We start from the raw sequence: 20,518 nt of genomic DNA, 5'->3' as shown, positions 1-20,518 counted from the left end.
CCAGGTGGGTGAAGACGAGCCGCTCCTCCACGATCCCACCTATGTAGAGTGTGTGCTGCAGATAAAATGGGGGGTCTCCAGTGGGGTGGTGGGCCCACTGCTGCCAAACAGCAGAGTCCCTCTGTGTGTGGTGTGTATGTGTTGTGCGTGTGGTGCCAACATGTAGTGTGTGGTCTCTAAAGTGAAAATTAAAATTGGGGGGGTGGACCGGCGAGAGAGAAGCCCACTGTGTTGGTTAAAAATGGTTACCAACTAGTTATTGGTGTCAGAGGAGGTCTACCATTTTGCCAACCTGGACGTCTAGTAAAAGCATAGAGAAACTTTTAATGTTCTTGTATGGCATTATTGTGTCAGGGTCAAATTCCCATAATGCAGAAGTACTCATTTATCTTTTTTATCATTTATTTTTGGGTCAGTTTTAATTATGGAATCATATTGGATTTTACATGATTTCATCTTTGTATCATTCATTCATGATACAAATAAAACATCTTACCTCATCTGTTGTTGTCAGCAAAGACTTTAAATGTATAGTTTTAATCAAGAACAGTCGCAGCACTGTGGTAGTACTGTATGCCCTGGCCTCTTTGCCAGTAGGCCTTATGGCTTCATTCCTGTCTGGGTGTGGTTCACGGGGACAGCGGTGGCAGACAGTACAGGTTCAGCCTTGCGTTTGGTAACCTTCACTTATCAAAGGACTATGATGCCATCTTCACCTTCAGAGAAAATGTCTAAGGTCAATTTGAGCTTTGCCCCTCAATTTCACTTCCAGCGGCAGTGGGATCCCATAACATTTGTCTGCTTGACAGGCCTTGGTCATATAGATGACGAAGAAAAAAGCGACGCAGGGAAATGAAATGGGCAGGGCTTCAGGAAGAAATTGATCCATGTGAGGGATAGGCAATAGAAAGGAAATAGTGGTCCTCTACATCTGAGATGAGATCAGAGAGACAATGGCCACCTGGTCAGTGAAATATGAAGCTGCTGGGTCACCCGTCAGTATCCTTGCTGTTGGTGGTGGCCACCAGAAGATGTTCTCATTTAAATGCATGGCAATATCTCTCAGAAAGGATGCAGATTAAAGAAGACTGCAAATTCATTTTATTAAAACACTTTATTTTTAGATTTTCTCCCTGTGCAAGTTTCAGCCCAGGGAGAAAAAAGGAATGGTAAATTGTTGCTTTCGTTAAAACTTCAAGGAATCCCGTATATTATGAAAAGTTCAAAAGGAATGGAAATATGTGGGTCTGCTTTGCACTTTCACTGCCTCTGTTCTCTGCCTAACACAAATAACTTCCCGCTCTGAAAGAGAGCTGGAGTGGGGACTGCTTGTTATCCTTTGCCCTAAGGAGCTAGTCTGTATGGATGTGGGTCCGGTAGCTGGTCCACTGTCGTGCTCACGTCTCACACAACAAATCTTGGTGCTGCTTACTGCTGGACTGCAGCAGGTCTGTGTGCTTGGTTTAGCTTGTCTATTGTCCAGATGTCTTCAGATTAAAACCATGTGCAACAATTCCATCCACGATGATCACTTGTGAATGAAGTCAGTTAAGTTAACACTCAATATGTTCTTTCTGTAATCAGCAAAACATTTATAAGAACACCATAACATGTAAGCTCTAAAGCAGTGGTCCTCGACCCCCGGGCTGCAGACAGGTACCAGTCCATGAAACAGGAAACAGCGACCTACGTTGTTTCCTTTTATCTGTAGTCCGAACCTGAAAGAAGTTTTATTTTGAACAACTACTGGACTTTCTCCACCACACGACTCTTTCTTGACACGTCTTAGGACGCATGTCAAATGTTGAAATACATTCACTACTTTTTAAAGCAACAACTTAAAAGCCACTTAGTGTCAAGTTTTAATAAGATGGACCCAAAAGTATACAGGGATTTGGTTAGAGGTTGTGCTTACTATTCTGCCATAGTGGAGCAAACAAACCAACGATGGCTGAAGGGCGTGGATGCACAGAAAAATGTTTGTCTGATTAAATCAGGGTGGTGAACAAGTTTGACACCAAGAGCCGAATTTTTTCACTGTGAGAGTTAAAGAGCCACACCACACACTGACCTGCCGAGACTTACACACACAAACACGCAATTAAAGCCGTATTATTTTCCATAACACACTCCTCTCCCTACAACACAACAGCAAGGATGGTACTTTCCCTCTCTCTGACACACACAACTACTCAGTGACGTGCAGTGAGGTTGATGGCTGGTGAGATACTGACTTCTATGAAATCCGATCTACGATGATAAAACCGCAATATTTCACCGTTCATCCAACAGTATTTAACTGGTAATTTTTTGTATCTCAACATTCCTCTTTCAATGGCCCTCACACCAACAAATACACAAACATCTGGACAGAGCATCCTTTTGGTGTCTAAGTGATTCATATTCACAATAAACACATTAAATACATTACATTTCTGTTGTGTGTAGCATGACTTAATCTTGACCTTCAGTATTAATAACTTCTTAGTTTTTTTTTTGTCTAAATTTAATGATTGACTTGATGAAATGTAAAATTATTGTAACAATTAAACTTGATCATCACTGTAGTGGGGACACACACAATGAGCTGTCAATTACGTGGCTGTGTTGGAGAGCTGTCTGTGCTCCTTCCTTCCAGTTTTTGAGCCATTGACTTGAACATGCCCAAAACTATCCAATCAGCATGGACCTGATTTCTGCTCATAGGTCCCTCACTCATGGTTTTACACCCAAGATTCCCCACTTCCTATGAGTCTTAGGCGCTGAAGGCGGGGATAACCCCCAGGTCGCCACACTATTCACACAGGCATGCTCATGCTAGGTGTCTGTGGACTTTGAAAAGCCTCAATTTGTTAATAAAGGAGACAATTTTTGTCAGATCAGGAAGAGTTTTTCATTTTCTCCGGGATACGTTTTGTTCTTTTCTGCCATGAACAATTTTACTGCTTCCAAAAGCTCACAATAATAAACATAGTGACTTGCCATTCTGTTCAGTTAAATAGTAAGAATCTTCCCATTCTTCCAGAAACGACATGTGTTTATCTTTATTCTCTGTATTTCACCATTTGACCATGAGGGTAACAGTCTGAACACATATCAAATGTTTAGTAATTCTTTCCGCCATTGGGCGTAACTCGTGCAAATGATTGGCGGTCACTTATGTGTCGGAGCAGCATCAAAACTCAGTGTCAATTTACTATTGTTTTTATTTATTTTTAACATCCTCTGATGGATTTGAGTGTGGATCTAAAGGGAAATTCTACGAAATAAGGCACAGAATTTAGAAGTTGTTGTACGACGCAGTCGTGACCAATACACTGTACAATCTCAGAGAGGGAGTAGCAAATACAAAGGCAGATTTCATGCTTTCCTTTCCAGTATCAATGCCCATCTAATTGAGTACGCCCGTAAACAGCCAAACAGCATCTAGCTGACTTCTGATTGGTCCTTCATCGAAGGCCCCCCACGCGTCAGAAAGGCTCCAGTTTTAAAGTTTTAAACCTAAAAACAAAATTCAGATTTGAAACCAGAAAAAAAAGAGTTGTAAATAAGAGGTTTTGTAACTGCAATTTTGACTTTTTATACTTAAAAACAGAATTTTTTTAAATGTATTTGAACAGGGACAGTGCACGTGACGGGGGATCAGGGGAGGCAACCCAGGAGCAGAAAGAAATGACAGATCCGAAATCCAGCCAGAAGGCTTTAATGCCAAGAGCATAACCAACTCAAACTGAACATCGGCAGACAACGATCCGACACACAACCTCAGAAACCAGAGCCTTAACTAGATCATAATCATAATGAACCAAATAAAACACACCAGTGATTCTCACAGGAGACCTCAGGAAGGGCCTCCAGCAATGATCACAGCAGGAAAAAGAACAAAAGTCAGACTTTAACCTGACAGCACATTGATGAATCCGTTTTGTAAATGTGCCAGTATTAACAGCTGATTTTCAACCGTAAGCTCCTCTCATCTTCATCACCAAGCTTTTTTCTCCAAACATGCGAGATAAAAATAATCATTTTTTTGGTTGGCAGAGCAAGTAATTAAGCACATGTGGGTGTTAACCATCTTTATGAAGCAAAGCCATGCTAACGGTCTAAACTGTTTTCCAGCCACACACCATCTAATCCACTTCTACTGACAGCAACTCAAAATTTCGCTTCCTGTCATCAGTCTCTTTATAACTGCTTTTGTCTAAAAGGTTGGTGTTACAGGAAGCAACAATACTCTTCGGCAAAACCACACCTCAAGGAGGCGGAGGCGGGTCAAAGATGCACGAGTGAGATGGGTGGGCAGGAATGGAAGGAAAGAGATAAAAGACGACAGGAAGAAAGTGGGAGGAAGGCTCCGCAGGCAGCACTGAAAGGCTCTGACTGTCCCATGATGATTGTAAAAAGGTCACTCCTCTTTCTTGCCGAGACCATAAAGTAAAGAAGTGGTATGTATGTGCACTCACACCCCTGACCCTCTTCTGTTTTGGCGCCCTTTAGTGACACTGCTTCCATTAGAGGGATGAGCAGATTGGCTCTTTAAATACCACTGCATTGTGGGAGAGAAAATGGAAGGAATGAATAGAAGCATGGATAATTGTGAGCAGGAAGGCATTCTGTGGCTCCTGTCTTTTGCTCTGAAATTCAATTATTCTTAGTCAGGATGAAGATCGCTTCCTGTCACTGATTAAAGACCCACTCTGATAATCTTTTGATTTTTTTTTAAAAGTGTTTCCAGCAGTCTTTTAATTATGATTATGTTGTTTTGGGCCTGGAGCCAGTTTAGCTCGTGCTGGTTTGCAGTGCCTTCCATCCGTGAAACCAGGGTTCGACTCCGGGCTGCTCCCTGTTCCCTTCTCTACCTCCACCGGTTCCAAGCCCGGTTTGAGAAGGTTGCGTCAGGAAGGGCATCCGGCGTAAAACATTGCCAAATTTACCATGCGACTTGTTCGCTGTGGCGACCCCTGATGGGAGAAGCCGAAAGTGGAAGAAGATGTTGTTTTGGGCCTAATCAAAAAACCTGTGTTCTTTTCTGAGACATAGTTTGCCTCTGAGTTGTTGGACTGTTGACATCGGGTAAGCCTTCACCCCTTCCCATCATCAATAGCGGAGCGCTCTCTATTGACATTCACACTCGCTAGCTTATAACCCCTCACACCCTCAACGTAACCTAACATACAACAAAAATAGGGCTCAATTTCAGAGCTATCCAGCCATACAGTTTGGATCCAGATTCCAGCTCAGATGAGGAAAACAAAGACGTTCATGGATCTTTTTGTCTGCCGGTGGATGATCAGAATGGAGCAGAGCAGGGAGACTATGGCCCGCTGGTTGTAGCTTCTACACCACAGCAACAAGCTTTAGCAACGGTTTTTTTTTCACCTGCTCCTGATTCACAACAATGTGAATAAAGAAATACTCAGGAATACAGTTTTAAGCTTAATTGTCTTAAAATTTGTCCTCCATCGTGAGGAAAATGCTACAAGAACATGTTAAACAACAAAAACACCATTATCAATTGAGTGGGTCTTTAAGGGTCAGGCTAAATTTTGTATCTGAAATCTAGCTGAACTTGCCAAAAGAAACTTAAAAAAATAGAACATATTGTTTGGTTTTGTCTACCACAACAAACTAAATCCTGTATCTGACAGTTCCCTATGGAGCAAAGTTGTGGAGTGTATCAACATGTTCATTTGTAAAGGACAAAACATATTGATGTGGGGGTCACAGTAGTCACACAACAGCTGTTTGTGGGATAAGCTCATTTATCTCACTGTTTGATAGTGCTTCTGTTTGTGTGACATTCATGAGCAGAAAAGGCCATCTGCTTTTGAGGTGGAGCAGCTCAGGAGTAGTGTGGGTGATTTGTGGAGATTTAAGAGCTTATCTGGATCACCAGATGAGACTTCTGTTGATGTTTGAGTGAATGATAACCATTGATGCAACGTTTTTTTATGCGTTCAAACACAAATCTGAACAGCCTGTTCCAGTGCAAAAACTCCTGTCATCTGTGCTGCACAGCTGGCTCTCTAATATTTAAAAAATTAAACGTTGAGACCCAGGCGGAGATCAGGTGAAACTGAATTTCCATCAGAATGGCTTCAATAATTTCATTTAAGGTCAGTTCAAATGCAAAACGAATGATCAGATCAATGCTGGTGTGAATCAGCTGACTCAGTATGGTCACTACTGAAGAAGAACAGAATAAGAAAAAGAGAAGATGAAGAAAAGGTGCAGAGATAACCACGTCTGTTATGAGGACCCCCTTTAAAACGAGATGGCACATCTCAAGGCTCTTATCCTCCAAACAAATAAATGTGAAAAATGACAAACAAAACAAAAAATCAATACTATTGACTTTCTGTAAGATAAATAAAGATGCCAGAGTGAGTGGAAAACAAGCAATCATGCACAGATGAACAACGACACATGTACTACTCTGTATTTCAAAGACTTCTGGTTGTTTTCAATTTTTGGGACTAACTGAGCTTCAATTCTTAAAGTAATGATGTCCACTCGTTTTGCTGTACTTAGCTGCTTTTTTCTTGCCATAATCCAAATTCTAACAGTCTATTCAGTAGAACTATCAGCTGTGTGTCCACCTGACTTCTGCACAACACAACTGATGGTCCCAACCCCATTTATAAGGCAAGAAATCACATTTATTAAACCTGACAGGGCTCACCTGTGAAGTGAAAAACATTTCAGGTGACTACCTCTAGAAGCTCATCAAGAGAATGCCAAGAGTGTGCAAAGCAGTAATCAAAGCTAAAGGTGGCTACTTTGAAGAACCTACAATATGACATATTTTCCAGTTGTTTCATACTTTCTTGTTCTGTATATAATTCCACATGTGTTCATTCATAGTTTTGATGCCTTTAGAGTGAATTTAAAATTTTCATAGTCATGAAAATAAAGAAAACTCTTTGAATGTGAAGGTGTGTCCAAACTTTTGGTCTGTACTGTCTGTATATATATATATATATAAAAAAAAAAACGCCCCTCTCACCCTCCGCGGGTGGTTTCTCCTCCAAGCTCGGGTCCTCTACCAGAGGCCTGGGAGCTTGAGGGTCCTGCGCAGTATCTTAGCTGTTCCTAGCACTGCGCTTTTCTGGACTGAGAGGTCTGAGGTCTTTCCAGGTATCTGTTGTAGCCACTCCTCCAGCTTGGGGGTTACTGCCCCGAGTGCTCCAATTACCACAGGCACCACTGTCACCTTCACTTTCCAGGCTTTCTCCAGTTCTTCTCTGAGTCCCTGGTATTTCTCCAGTTTCTCATGTTCCTTCTTCCTGATGTTCCCATCGCTTGGCACTGCCACATCCACCACAACGGCTTTCCTCTGTTCTTTATCCACCACTACAATGTCTGGTTGGTTTGCCATTACCATCCTATCAGTCTGGATCTGGAAGTCCCACAGGATCTTTGCCCTCTCATTCTCTACCACCTTCGGAGGTGTTTCCCATTTCCCATTTTGACCTTGGGGTTTCCAGTTCATATTCTGCACACATGTTCCTGTATATTATTCCAGCCACTTGATTGTGGCGCTCCATGTATGCTTTACCTGCCAGCATCTTACATCCTGCAGTTATGTGCTGGATTGTTTCAGGGGCCTCTTTGCACAGCCTACACCTTGGGTCTTGTCTAGTGTGGTAGATCTGAGCCTCTATCGCTCTGGTGCTCAGGGCTTGTTCCTGAGCTGCCAGGATGAGCGCTTCAGTACTGTCCTGTAGGCCAGCCCTTTCTAGCCATTGGTAGGACTTATTGATATCAGCCTCTTCAGTTATGGTCCGGTGGTACATCCCATGCAGGGGTTTGTCCTCCCATGAGGATCTGTCCTCCAGCAATGTGTCCTCTGCTCTCCATTGCCTGAGACATTCACTGAGCACCCTGTGAGTTGTGGACTTGAACTTGATAAACTCATGCATCTTGGATGTTTCATCCTGGATAGTGGCTTCTACACTCACTAGTCCTCGGCCTCCTTCCTTGCGGCTAGCATACAGTCTCAGTGTGCTGGATTTGGGATGGAACCCTCCATGCATGGTGAGGAGCTTTCGTGTTTTAACATCTGTGGTCTGTATCTCTTCCTTTGGCCATCTTATTATTCCTGCAGGGTATCTGATAACTGGCAGTGCGTAGCTGTTTATTGCCCGGGTATTATTTTTGCCATTGAGCTGGCTTCTCAGGACTTGCCTTACTCGTTGGAGGTATTTAGCTGTTGCAGCTTTCCTTGTTGCCTGCTCCAGGTTGCCATTTGCCTGGGGAATTCCAAGGTACTTGTAACTGTCCTCGATGTCTGTTATTGTTCCTTCTGGGAGTGAGACCCCTCCTGTGTGGACTACCTTGCCTCTCTTTGTCACCATCCGGCTGCATTTCTCGAGCCCGAATGACATCCCAATGTCAGTACTGTAGATCCTGGTGGTGTGGATCAGGGAGTCAATGTCACGCTCGCTCTTAGCATATAGCTTGATGTCATCCATGTAGAGGAGGTGACTGATGTTGGCCCCATTTCTGAGTCGGTATCCATAGCCAGTCTTGTTGATTATTTGGCTGAGGGGGTTCAGACCTATGCAGAACAGCAGTGGGGACAGAGCATCACCTTGGTATATCCCACATTTGATGGACACTTGTGCAAGTGGCTTCCCATTTGGCTTCAAGGGTGGTTTTCCACAGCTTCATCGAGTTTCCTATGAAGGCTCTTAGAGTCCTGTTGATGTTGTACAGCTCCAAGCATTCAGTGATCCATGTGTGTGGCATTGAGTCATAGGCCTTCTTGTAATCAATCCAGGCTGTGCACAGGTTGGTGTGTCGTGACTTGCAGTCTTGGGCGACTGTTCTGTCGACCAGGAGTTGGTGTTTGGCTCCTCTGGAGTCTCTACCAATGCCCTTCTGTGTGTTACTCATGAATTGATCCATGTGCCTGTTTATCTTGGTTGCAATGATGCCTGACATGAGCTTCCATGTTGTGGACAGACAGGTTATTGGCCGGTAGTTGGATGGGATTGCACCCTTTGAGGGATCCTTCTGGATCAGGATCGTTCGCCCTTCCGTTAGCCATTCGGGGTGAGTCCCATCCCTAAGCAGCTGGTTCATTTGTGCTGCCAGGCGCTCGTGGAGTGCGGTAAGCTTCTTTAGCCAGTAGGCATGTATCATGTCAGGGCCCGGTCCAGTTCTTCATACCTGAGACTCTTTCTTGGATGTCAGCCACTGTGATGGTTACTGGATTCTGTTCAGGGAGGTTGCTATGTTCTTTTCTCAGAGAGACCAGCCACTGGGCATTGCTGTTATGTGCTGTCTCTTTCTCCCACATACTTTTCCAGTACTGTTCAGTTTCCAGCCTTGGTGGGTCTGCTCGGCTGTTTTGACCCTGCCACTGAGCGTACACTTTTGCAGGTTGAGTTGCGAAGAGCCTGTTTATTCGTCTGGCTTCATTGTCTCTTGTGTACCTCTTTAGGCGGCTGCTCAAGGCTAGGAGCCTTTGTTTGGCAGTTTCCAGTGCTTCAGGTATGGACATCTGGCTGTATCTCTTAGGTACTTGCTTTCTCATTGTACCTCTTTGAGCCTCTGTCAGCTTACTCACATCCTTCCGAGTTGCCTTGATTTTGGCCTCTAACCGTTTCTTCCATGGTGGGTACTGTTTTCTTCCATGGTTGCTCTTATAGCCAAGCATCTCAAGGATCACTGCTGCTGAAGTGTAAACCAGTTCATTGGTTTCTGTGATGGTTGTGGTAGGAATTGCCCTCAATGCTTCATTCACAGTTTCCAGTAGACTTTCAGGCGGTCCATCACTTAACCGTTGTAGCTGGTGTCGGGGTTGCCTAGTGTTCATTGTAGACATGATCTTGTCTTTCAGGTCAGTTGCCGCCTCGCTCAGTGTAATTGTGGTTGTTGGGGCTGTGTACCCTATCTCAGGGTGGGAGTGTGGTATAACCTCCTCTCTGACCTGTTCTTCTGGCTCTCCCGTGGCATTGTATTGTATTGCTTCAATCTCAAGTTGTGATAGGAGTTGCCGTTTGTGGATGTTAGAGCACTGGGCTACCAGTTGTTTGGCAGTTAGCCCTGATTGTGGGTTTCTGCATGTAACCCCTCTGGGTGGGATCACTTGAGTAGTAGCATCCTAACAGAACCTTGTTCTCACATCTAGTCCATTTCCGTCTTGTTCCAGTAGCCCACTTTCCATCAGGGTGCTCTGGTCCCTCAAGTACTATGACGATGACCGTTACTAGTTTACTTCTGCGTGTGAGAAAGTGGAGCTACAACAGTGCAGAGAAAACTTTTATATAAACAAGGCTTTGCCAGATTAAAGCGTCTCCTTCATCCTGTCGTGCTGCCTCATCATCACACTTTATTGTTTCTGGGAAGAGTGTGGTTTTTTTCCCCTTTTATTTTTGAAGCACCTTTATGGCTACTGAACTGTTTAAAAGTCCTGGAGAAGCTACATTAAGCAATGTAGAAAATAAACAGCAGTTTATTAACTCAATCATACTTTTAGAACCTTTTTGGTGAAGGCACAGTCATTCCATTTTTTTTCTCAAACTGAAAAATTGTTGTGGAAATCAGACAATGTTGACTGTTCCCTTTCTATATTTCAAGTTACCAAAATAAAAGCCGAATGAATTTGCTTTGATAAAAGCAACTTATGCATGAGATGCTTAATCATTGAAAAAACTGAATTTTACAGTTTTATTACAGTAGAAGATGTATTGAAATTCAGTAGAGCTTTTTCTAAGTCATACTTTAAACAAGAAGAAGTGTTGCGGTACAAAATCGGGATACGTATCGTATCGTGGGTTGTGTATTGGGATATGTATCGTATCGCCAGACTCTTGCCAATACACAGCCCTACTGCAGATACCTCACATAGGTTTACACAGGACGCACGCAGCTCACACAGCCAGGAAACCTTTACACACACAATGCTCTGTGCAGCGGGCACAGGCACTGGACGGACGGACATGCTGTACGAGTCTGGAAGAAAGTCGTTAGTTGTTACTGTTATTTGTTAAGAAGTAATTGATTTTAGAACTGAGTTAATTAAGTTTAGTGGGAGTTAGTTTAGTTTGCCTCGTGTTATGATGGTACCTCCCACAGAGTCACATCCGTATTTTCACCAAACAAAAGGCATAAATATAGCTCAAAGCAAACAATGAAGTTAAATCAGCTGTGGTTTCTCTCCAGGTGGCATCAACCCCCCATCCACCCATTTGTTTGTCTTTAAGAGTATGAAGTATTTGACCAAAGCCTTTAAAGTCAACTAAAGTCAAAAGAACGTATTTACTGTTTGTCAAAAAGAAACCTACAGCTAGTTCTGCAACATGAAAGAGTAGAAAGACGTTGCACCCAAAGGGAAAAGATTACATCCACAAGAATAGAACGGAAACAGAGAGGCGGTCATGACAAAATAAAAAAGTGAGTGGAGTATCTGAGGGGCAAAGTAAAGGACAAAGCAGCAGGTGAAGAAAGTACCCAAATCAATTTTTGTCCATATCTGTTGGATTAGCCGTGATAAACGGGGCTTCCATCCAAAACCCTGGAAGTCAACGTAGGACATTGGAGTGATCAAGCACTGCATAATCAGATGTAATGGATTCTTGGGAAGGACAGGCAATTTGCTGCCGTGGATCTCAGAGGAGCTGCATCCACGCACATATTGACCTTTGAAGTTGCAATTAATGGATGGCATTTTAAGATCATAGCAGGGAGAATTCTCTGGGACATTATGGTGTATGGTCAGATGAAACTGTGGTGTGCGTTTCTCCCATCAGTTCACATGCTGCATTCATCTGCCCGGGAGATTGAAAACAGAAACGCAGCTTCTCAAAGACATGACCTGAAAAGATTGGCAATGTTTGATTTGCCACTTTTACGCATTTAAGAATAGCTGTCATTTAGTGTAAATGTGTAGCATCGCCTTATGCTGTCTTTCTATGGCTAACTGTAATTATCACAGTAAAGAGCAAAGCTTTCAAGACTGATGCATAAAAACATTACTCAACAAATGCACATTAAAGAACACAGAATGAAGTACAAGGAATGGATGCTGTTTCTGTTATCGAAAGCTGACTTTAGCTTTTCAGTGTATAATGACGTTCTTTTCATTTGTTCTTATGGTTTACAATATTGATCTTTTTTACTTTTATGTTATACATTCCCAAGTAGTTCCTGGCAGTTAAGATGCAATTTAGAAGATCAAAGGCATTAAGGTTTTAAATAAAAGATCCAGTTTTGTCTCATCTGTCTGAAGAACATTCTCTTAGAAGTTTTGTAGTTTGTAAATGTTGATTGGGGAAAATTCTCACTTTTTTAGGACAGTGAGAATTCAGTGTCCTTTCATATTAGTAAACTCATATGAAATCCACAATCTGACACTGTTTCTGTGGAATAAACTTGGTTCTAAACGTCTGAATAATGCAGCTGGAGTTACAGGAACATCTACCTGCGTAGAGATGTTCTTATGGCCTTTACCTTTAATGTACTCGTCTGTGATTTTCTTTCTAATCTGCTGAAAGGACTCTCTCCTTCTCATTCTGTGGTTCAGTGTGGACACCATGTCACCAAACAGCATAGCGACTGTAGTCACTCTTAAACAGTAATGTTTGGTACACACCAAGTATGTGATGTGCGTTTAAGAACATGGTGAACACAGGTTTTTGAACGCACTTTTACCTTACGATGTTCCAGTGGTAGACTGTGCATTACACACCTGGGCCTTCAGTAGTGCTACGTCTGAATCACTCAACCCCTCATTAAGTATTTTATGCCTTTAATTAACTGAATAAACAAAACAGTAAAGAAATCTCAGTATGCAACTACAGCCAGCACAAAACATTGAAAATAACCACATAAACTTGGAATATTATTTATTATGATATTTATAATTTCCTTCATCAAATAATCACCCATCCTCCTCTCTTTCCTCAAAAGCAGTTCGCCTGTCACGTAGATTATGGTCTTCAGTTCCATCAAGAAGTCCTTTTCTATTCCATCAAGGCCAGTGCTGAGAGCCCAGTCTGTCCAGTTTTGTTTCTGCGTGGGTTTTAATTCACTTTAGAGCCAAAAATGTCCGCTTGATAGACGCAGTGGACACGGGGACGGTCAGCGCCAAACACAAAAATCTGTATAGCTGCTCACAATCTTAATTAGATTTTTCTGGATGAGAGAAGTCAAGGAGATCAGTGGGAGATTTTCCTGCTAAATCCTCCATGGCGCACACTGCAGTCAGCTCTGTTTTTAACTGAGACAAATCAATAACTGCTTTGTGGCTTTGTGTCAAACTGGACAAGGCTGCATGCGACTTCCTGAAACTTCTCTCCAATCAGAGGGTGACGCTGCCTAAGTCTGCTAGAATGCCCTGCTGACACCAACTCAAAATCTGATTGGTTGAAAGAAATGAATGTCCGACACTGATTTCACATCACAGGACCTTCAGAATGCAGAGTGAAGGCCTAGCAACCAAGGACAGCTGAAATATGATTGGTTAATTGCTCCAATGTGAAAACACGTCTGTCTGGAAGTAGCATAACTATCATAAACACAGTAAAGCAGATAGGATAGACCATTTGGAATGATTTAATGAGAATGCACGCACAAAATATAATTAACACATGATTCAGATATTTTTTAGGCCTTCAGAAAAGGCATTGAAGGCTCTGCAGTGTTTACACTGGACTTAAACACTGGCTTTTCCTTTTACAGCTCTATTCCCATACATATTATTTGCTATGTCTCATTATCTTCCCACATCAGTTAGGGCCGGGAGGTGTGAAAGGGGTGGGGAGGCTGTGTGTAGGTATGGGGAGGGGGGCTCTATTTTAATTATAATTATTTATTTGGATTTGTTTTAATGTAAAGCACTTTGTGTAATGCTTTGATAGGAAACGTGCTATATAACCCTTGTGCTATTCTAGGCACTTTAACATTGGGAGTTGGGTCATCTAGACCCACTAGACAGTGCTCTAAACCTTTTTTCTTCAGTGATTTGTGATCTTCACTGGTGTCCATGGATTACATGAAATCTTTCCACCTTTATCCACCTTTGTCATGGTAGGGAGAACACGTCAATGCAAGGTTGGGGCATCTAAGATAGCACAAGGGTTAAAGAAACTTAGATTTTTTTTTATTTGGTAAATGAAAGACTTATCATCATTTCATAATTCCAGCCAGGCACAAACCACAATTATTAACCATCCTTACCATGAAATACATCACTTGATTGACATGCGGAACAGCCAATTAAATATCCTCTGAGACATACGTAACTGCTGTGTGTTTATACACTGAGTGCACTTTCTTTCTGGCATCAGAAATTCTCTGTCAGCCCCACTGGGCGCCGGTTCCCTGTGGAGGACCACTCCGGTCAGTAGGAGTGTTTTATTGAGGCCCCAGCCTGCATACCTCCTGGAATAGAAGCGAGACCGAGACACTTGGTCTGACCCGGCCGTCCTGCCATGGCGCCTGCTGCCGGGTCCGCGGTTACCGCCTGGGGATCAGAGCCCACTAAAGCAGCAGTGTCATCCAGAGGAAGGCGCTTCTCGAGCTCTTCACATTCATGTATTGTCGCTCTTTCCCTCTCCCCTCCTGGGGAGTGGGAGTGCTTCCAGACTCAGGTTGGCTTATCCATGCTCCCGCTCCTACACCTGGCTGTGGATCCTGTCTCCGGCTCGACTCGCGCCCCCAACTGTCCCCCCAACCACAGCTGGATGAAGCTCGTCTGCTGGACTTTATTTATGTAGTTGTAGATTTAGATAAGTTAATTTTTCTCTAAGAGTTCTGGTAAATCGCCTGTCCGTCCTGGGGGAGGATCCCTCCTTCATGTGGGCACCGCTGAGGTTTCTTCGTTTTTTCCGGAATCCGGTTTTTAGGAGTTTTTCCTTACCGCGAAGGGGGGTCTAAGGGCAGGGATGCCAGTATAGCTTAGTCAGTTTGTTAGTTCATTTTAGTATTTTTCTATTGAACTCTTTGTATTTGTGATCCTTTTGATTTCATGTTTTACTTCGAAGCCCATCGAAATGACTGTTGTTGTGATTTTGGGCTATACAAATGTAATTGAATTGAATTGAACTACCCACAGACCAGGGGACGATGTTTGCTCAATATATGAACATATTTTTTTTGACTGAAGATATAATAGAAGTTGTCATTCTGAAGTTGAATACAGTGACTTTGGTGCATAATTTCAGGCCTTGCCAAGTATTGTCAACTCACAAAGCTTTGTGTACTTTTACTGTTTAGTTTTTGAATTATTAGTACATAAACATAGCATTTTTAGACTGAAAATTCTGTATAAGTTGTCAACTTTGAAGTTGAATTTAAAGTGACTTTATATATAAATTAGATGGCCCAATCACCTTAACAATGGTGACTGATTATTAACATAATCCAGTAAGGGTCCTTGGGCAAAACCCTTGACGCTACTGCCTACCTCATAACCCATGAGAGACAATGAAATACATCAAGCTGGCTCAGACGTCAACCAGCCAAAAAAGGTCTGCTGAAGTGGGCTACTGGAAGAGGACGGAAATGGACTAGATGTGAGAACAAGGTTCTATTGGAATGCTAATATTCAAGCAGTCCCACTCAGAGAGGGTTCATGCAGGGAATGTTGAGTGAATTGATGGGTTGTAACCCACAATCAAGGCTAGCTAACAAGCAACTAGTTGCTCAATGTTCTAACATTTACAATTGACAACACATATCACAACTTGACATTGAAGAATACAACACACATGCAAAACCACAGGAGAGCCAGAACACCAGGTTAGAGGAGGCTATACCACACTCCCAACCTGAACTTGGGAACACAGCCCCAATAACTACCATTACGCTGAATGAGGCAGCAACTGACCTGAAAGACAAGATCATGTGTAACCCGGGTGGGAAAAATACAAGTTAGTTTTCTAACTTGTATTTCTGAAACCATCGCAACTAGTGTCGGAACATAGGAGCTGACTACTGGTGCCTCTGTGTCTACTACTAAATACCTACACTATTTTTAAGGCAGCGTTGCACGTATAGGTTACACATGTCTAGAATGAACCCCAGACAACCCCGACACCAGCTACAACAGTTAAGTTATGTACTTCCTGAAAGCCCATACCTGAAGCACTGGAAACTGCCCAACAAAGGCTTCTGGCCTTGAGCAGCCGCCTGAGTAGGTACACAAGAGTCAATGAAGCCAAACGGATAAACGGGTTGTTCGCAACTCAACCTGCGAAAGTGTACGCTCAGTTGCAGGGTCAAAACAGCACAGTAGACCCACCATGGCTGGAAACTGAACAGTACTGGAAAGGCATATGTGAGAAAGAGACAGCACATAATAGTAATGGCTGGTTTCTCTGAAAAAAGAATATTGCAACAACCCTGAACATAACCCAGTAACCATCCCAGATATCCAAGAAAGACTCTAAGGTATGAAGAACTGGACAGTACTGAGCCCCCGACATGAAACGTGCCTACTGGCTGAAGAAACTCACTGCACTCTGTGAGCGCCTGGCAGCACAAATGAACCAGCTGCTAATAGATGGGACTTTCCCTAAATGGCCAGCCAATAACCTGACTCACCTGACGCAGAACATTGACCAGCGTCTCACTGCCGTCTGTACAGAGAGAGCTGTTCTTATTATAAAATTTAAAAAAAAACAACCCCGACCTTTTTTCTGTTAAAATGGCTTTGTGGACCGTGGTTTGTGTTAAGAAAAAACAATAGACACTTGCTGTCAGCTTAAAACGTTTTTAAAAGAGTTATTGATCCCGGAAGTTAGAATCTTAGCTTAGCTTGGCAAACTGTTTTTGTGCGCCTCCCGATCAAACTAGTGCTGCCATCAATTGGCATCAATTTGCCATCAATTGGCAAATGGTAAATGCCGTACAGCGCTTTCTACCTTTCTCAAAGGCGCAAAGCGCTTAGTCACAAACCCATTCACACACACATTCACACACTGGTGGCGGCTCCGCTGCCAAACACTGGCACCAACCTTCCACCAGAGGCAAGGTGGGGTTCAGTGTCTTGCCCCAGGACACTTCGACCTGCAAGGACCTGGGAATCAAGCCCGCAATTTTCCGATCAGAGGTTGGAAGATTGCGGGCTTTACCCTACTGCTCCCCCACGGCCGCCCGATTGTGGTGATCTATTCATGATATGCAGACTTCTAGCAGAGTATTTGTCTGGAATAATAATCTTGAAATATAAAGTTCTGATCACATTAGAAAACACTTTATATGAGATACTGGACTGAAGACATTCGTTGATCATAAATTGGGCCCAGTCACATGATCGGATTGGGAAATCCCTAAATTGAACTACGCTCCTTTTTTTTGATAAAAAAAAAAGACTCATTTGAAACACATTTAAAACCATCATCCGGTTTTCATAGGTTGATGAAAAATCATGCTCCCTCCACAGCTCACTGTGACGTTACTTTCTGTTAGGCAGTTAGCCACTCAGCCCAGTGGAAATTTCAGAATAAAAGCACTTCCATTGCAGCTTTACTTCCGTTGTGAGTTAATGTGTTGTGTTGTGAGTTAATGTGTTGTGTTGTGAGTTATTGTGTTGTGAGTTAATGTGTTGTGTTGTGAGTTATTGTGTTGTGTTGTGAGTTAATGTGTTGTGTTGTGAGTTAATGTGTTGTGTTGTGAGTTATTGTGTTGTGTTGTGAGTTAATGTGTTGTGTTGTGAGTTAATGTTTTGTGTGTAAAGTTAATGTGTTGTGTGTAAAGTTAATGTGTTGTGTGTAAAGTTAATGTGTTGTGTTGTGACCCTTCTGGGCCACCGTACTTGTGTGACTAGAGATGAGGGAGAAATAAGGTTCTAGTTAGAAAAGGACTACTTAGAGCAGGGGTCCCCAAATCCTGGCCTCAAGGGCCATTGTCCTACATGTTTTCCAACAACCTGCCATTGCAGCTCCTTATTGGCTAAACACACCTGATCCAGGTAATCAGGACCTTTGACTTAGAGGAAAGTCTGTATTTTAGTGTGGTTTAAGTTGATCTTGAAGTCAATTTGAGTGGTTTTGAGGCCAAACTATGAAGAGATTTGAATTTATTTGTGCATATAGTCCTTTTTTTAAAAATGTATTTGAACTACATATAATATTAGTTTTTAACAAAAATAAGATCTCTAGAACTGTTGTCAGTACACATTATGGAGAGACTAACAAGGACACCAAAGCCAAGCCAGAGATTGGCCTGTTATCATCTATGCATATTATCAGGAAAACTGCACAAAACGGCTACAAGTGAAATATAGGTGAGTTTATCAAAATGTTAATGATTTTTATGGTCATAATCTATATACTAGTTTCTCCAAAGATGTTAGTCTAAAAAAATGGAAAATTCAACCCTTCTGTGCTCCAGCTCACTCGTCTTATTTGCTTGTCTTCCTTCCTGTTGTCTCCATTCAAGAACAACTCCTTTTGAAATGGAAGACAAGTGCTGAAAGCTTTTCAAGTGCACTAAAGAATCAATCAAACTAGGGCAAAAATAATCTACTGCTGTGGGCAGGAATTTTTGACACATATCTTAAAATGCATATTTGTCCACAAAAGGAGAGCAAAAATGATAAAGACTTGACAATGATGTCTACGCCTTTTATTCTCTTTGAATAAAAAGAATATTCAAGAGTTTTTGATTAATAATGGCATTTATAAACACAAGTGGCAAGACCAAATCGGCTTTTGGAGCTTACCTTGTACAATGAGATAGACCTGTGAGGTCTTCGGCTGCTGCTTTGTTTGTATGGAGCAGGTGTATGAGCCCTCATCATACACATCCACCTGAATGGAAAAGATTTAATTATGTTTAACTTGGACAAAACAGATTTCCAAGTCTCAGGGTAGATATGATTCCACTGCACTAATGAGATGGTTAAAGCATCTGTGAGTTAAGATTTTGAAGCCTGATAAAGGGCATTGGGCTGATTTAAAGCTTTAACACCAGAGATGTCACCTAAATAACACACACTCTTTTATATGCCTGTTGTAATTATTTACATGATCAACGTGAATCAGCTGACTGCAAAGCTAATATGCATTGTACTTATTACATTAAATTGTTTTTTTTATTTAAACTGAGTCTAAACTTCATATGAGTACATTGTACTCCAGGTGGTCAACATTACCTTTTGGATGCGGAGACTGTACTCCAGCTGTCCTTTGGTGACCAGGTCTACTCTGGGATCCAGAGACCACTTGTCCTGCCCAGCAAAAATGATGTTGGATCGGTTGAGCCAGGCGACTTTGGACACTTTGTCATCAACGTAGCACCTATAGGAGAAAATAAGAGAGACTAAGTTATGGATTAGAGGTGAACAGGTCAGTTCAGACGTTTGTTAGATTATTAGAACAGATAATTATTTGTGATGTTTTTTAGACTAACTATTAAAATTACTATATTCTTCGGAGTATAAGTCGCAGTATTTGCATAGTTTGGTTGGGGCTGTGACTTACTCCAGAGGAACTTCTGTGTTGTTGTTTACCTTTTGACACATCCCGTCAGGGTTCGCTACAACGAATCAGCTTTCACTGATATGCACAGGTGGTTTTTTGCAGAGAAGTTATACACCAGATGCTCTTGCTGACACAAACCAGTATTTTGAAGGCACAGGGAGACCCAGACAGGTAACAGCACAAAGGGTCTTGCCTAAGGACCCACACTGGATTTTTTTCTATCTTATATGTGATTTTTTTTTTTAAATATAGGCTCATGTGTTTATTATTTTCCCACTAACGGCCACTAGTGGGTCAAGTATATGTGTGTGTATCAGTATTTTCAAGGCAGAAATTGTTCCAAAGCAACACAGTCAATGAAGAATTCAACAGATTTAGTGATTAGGAGAAAAGAGTTTCATTGATTTCTTAGCATGTTCTTTATGGTTATCTGAATAATTGATCATGTGTTATGCTAATACCCCTTGTGCTATCTTAGATGACCCCACCCTTACAATAACGCGTTCTCCCTACCATGACAAAGGAGGATAAAGGTGGAGAGATTTCATGTAATCCATGTGTGACAAAGCCCATAAATGTATCATGTTTTCTGTATTTTACACCCTATGAGGTGAAGAGGTCCTATGTTTTCCTTTTATTTTAGTGAATGTGTGTATTTTGGGTATTTGTGTACCGGGGATGCCGCTGACGTCACTCCTTACAGCTGATGCGATCAGCTGGGGGGCGTTAACACACGACATGGCTTCCGGGTTAAAGAGGGACAGACAAGGTGGGCTGGAAGCCTAAGGAAAGTTCAAACTCTGACAAGACGGAAAGGGAGACTAAGAGGGCCCTTCCAACGAGCAAGCACGCACGGAATACCCCCGGAAACCGACCATCGGGAGTCACAGAGGAGGATCTGACGTGGACCTTTCCAAATTCTGCCGCGGGGATTATTATTAATTTCTTTTGGGGATGGACGTGGCTGGAAAGTGACCAAGAGAAAAATGAGACTCCCTGACGTTAACCCGAAGGACGGGGTGAGATCATTTCAGTTTTTCTGTTTCTTTTGACTTTGGGAGGAATTTTTAAGTTGGAGCGCT

The 20,518-nt window shown here is 42.4% G+C and overlaps 1 protein-coding gene across 3 annotated transcripts in view; it reads right to left on the bottom strand.

Moving 5' to 3' along the window:
* lsamp (limbic system associated membrane protein) overlaps positions 1 to 20,518 on the bottom strand; it is an 834,470-nt gene that overhangs the window by 72,469 nt on the left and 741,483 nt on the right. For all 3 annotated transcript variants that reach the window (XM_023961459.2, XM_078956619.1, XM_023961458.2), the window contains 2 exons: positions 19,109 to 19,253; positions 18,677 to 18,764 (listed from right to left, as the gene is read on the bottom strand). In XM_023961459.2, the coding sequence (XP_023817227.1) occupies positions 18,677 to 18,764; positions 19,109 to 19,253 (233 nt within the window). The remainder of the gene's footprint in view (positions 1 to 18,676; positions 18,765 to 19,108; positions 19,254 to 20,518) is intronic.

The sequence above is a fragment of the Oryzias latipes genome, chromosome 13 (genome assembly GCF_053564925.1).
Source record: "Oryzias latipes strain Hd-rR chromosome 13, Olatipes_Hd-rR_3.1".
NCBI classification, from domain to species: Eukaryota; Metazoa; Chordata; class Actinopteri; order Beloniformes; family Adrianichthyidae; genus Oryzias; species Oryzias latipes.
Note: the sequence above shows the minus strand (reverse complement) of the source record. Positions and strands in the feature narration are given on the sequence as shown.